At 76.8% G+C, this 1178-nt stretch overlaps 1 protein-coding gene across 1 annotated transcript in view; it reads right to left on the bottom strand.

The window, feature by feature from the left end:
• Positions 1-313, bottom strand: part of AURANDRAFT_64072 (hypothetical protein) — a gene marked incomplete at both ends in the record, with an annotated part of 11651 nt that extends 11338 nt beyond the window's left edge. The window contains one exon of the mRNA XM_009038404.1: positions 44-313. Coding sequence (XP_009036652.1) covers positions 44-313 — 270 coding nt within the window. The remainder of the gene's footprint in view (positions 1-43) is intronic.
• Between the last annotated feature and the right edge of the window lie 865 nt (positions 314-1178).

The following is a 1178-nucleotide window of genomic DNA, read 5'->3' as shown; positions in this document are numbered from 1 at the left end:
CGTCGAGGCCCGCGGCCCGCGCCGCGTCCAGCGCGGCCGCGACGTCGTCGACGGTGCCGGGCCAGCCGCCGCCGGCGCAGTCGCGGCGCCGGTACTCGACCTCGACGACGCCGTAGCCGCGCGCCGCGAGGTGCGGCGCCAGGGTCTCGTGGGCGGCGCAGGCCACCGTGTACTTGTTCTTCCAGAACCCGCCGTGGACGACGGCGACGACGACGCGCCGCGGCGCGCCGCGCGGCGCGTGGACGACGACGTACTGCGACGGGTGGGACCCGTAGGCGGCGACCGTCGGGGCGGCGTCGAGGCAGGCCGCCATATCGAATCGCTGTGGCATTTCAACACCTGGTCAACGTCGCTATGTTGCACTGGAAACCCTGAGCACGATGGTGGATGCCCTCGTCGCTCGACGCGCCGCCGCGCCTAGGCCCGTAGAGGACGCCTCCCCCTTCACGTGCGCCGTTGCTGTTCTTGCTCGTGCGGCGGCGCCGCGCCCGACTCGGAGTCGGCGCTTCAAGTTCATTTGCCGACTTGAGTCCGGCGCCGCGGGCGCCGCGCGAGTTCGTTCTGGCGCGAGTCGGAGCCTGGACATTACAGCAGGGGGAAGGGCCGCTTCTCCGGCGCGTCGTGCCAGGCGCGGTCCGCGAGCTTGCGGAGGGACTGGAGGCGCATGGCGCCGTCCGTGAGGTGCGCCGCGTTCGATGCCGTCGGCGCTTCGAAGAGGAAGAAGCCCTCGCAGGGCCGGAGCGCGCGCCGGCTGCCGACGCTGTACGCGAGGGGCGCGCCGACGTCGGCGGCGAGCGCCGCGAGGGCCCGCGCGCCGAGGCCGCGCTCGAAGCGCGTGCCCCGGAGCTCGGCGACGGCCGCGCCCGCGCCGAGCGCGTCGACGCGGACCGCGTGGACGCGGGCGCCGCCGCGGCGCGCGCCGGCGTCGCCCGTGCAGCGGATCTGGTAGGCGACGTCGGGGGGGCCGCCCGGTCCGCCGACGGCGAACGCGTGGCCGAGCGCGCACGCGTGCGCGAAGTGGCCCGCGACGCCCTTGCCGTAGGACCGCCGCGACGTCGGCAGCACGATCGGCGACGCCGGGTCCGCGGGCGGCGGCAGGGCCGCGACGCGGTCGACGGGCCCGCGGTCCACGGCGACGCCGGCCGGCCCGACCCAGCGGCACTCGAGCGGCGCGCCCG

Source organism: Aureococcus anophagefferens (genome assembly GCF_000186865.1).
Source record: "Aureococcus anophagefferens unplaced genomic scaffold AURANscaffold_8, whole genome shotgun sequence".
Lineage (NCBI taxonomy): Eukaryota > Pelagophyceae > Pelagomonadales > Pelagomonadaceae > Aureococcus > Aureococcus anophagefferens.
This window is presented reverse-complemented; position numbering and strand designations above follow the sequence as displayed.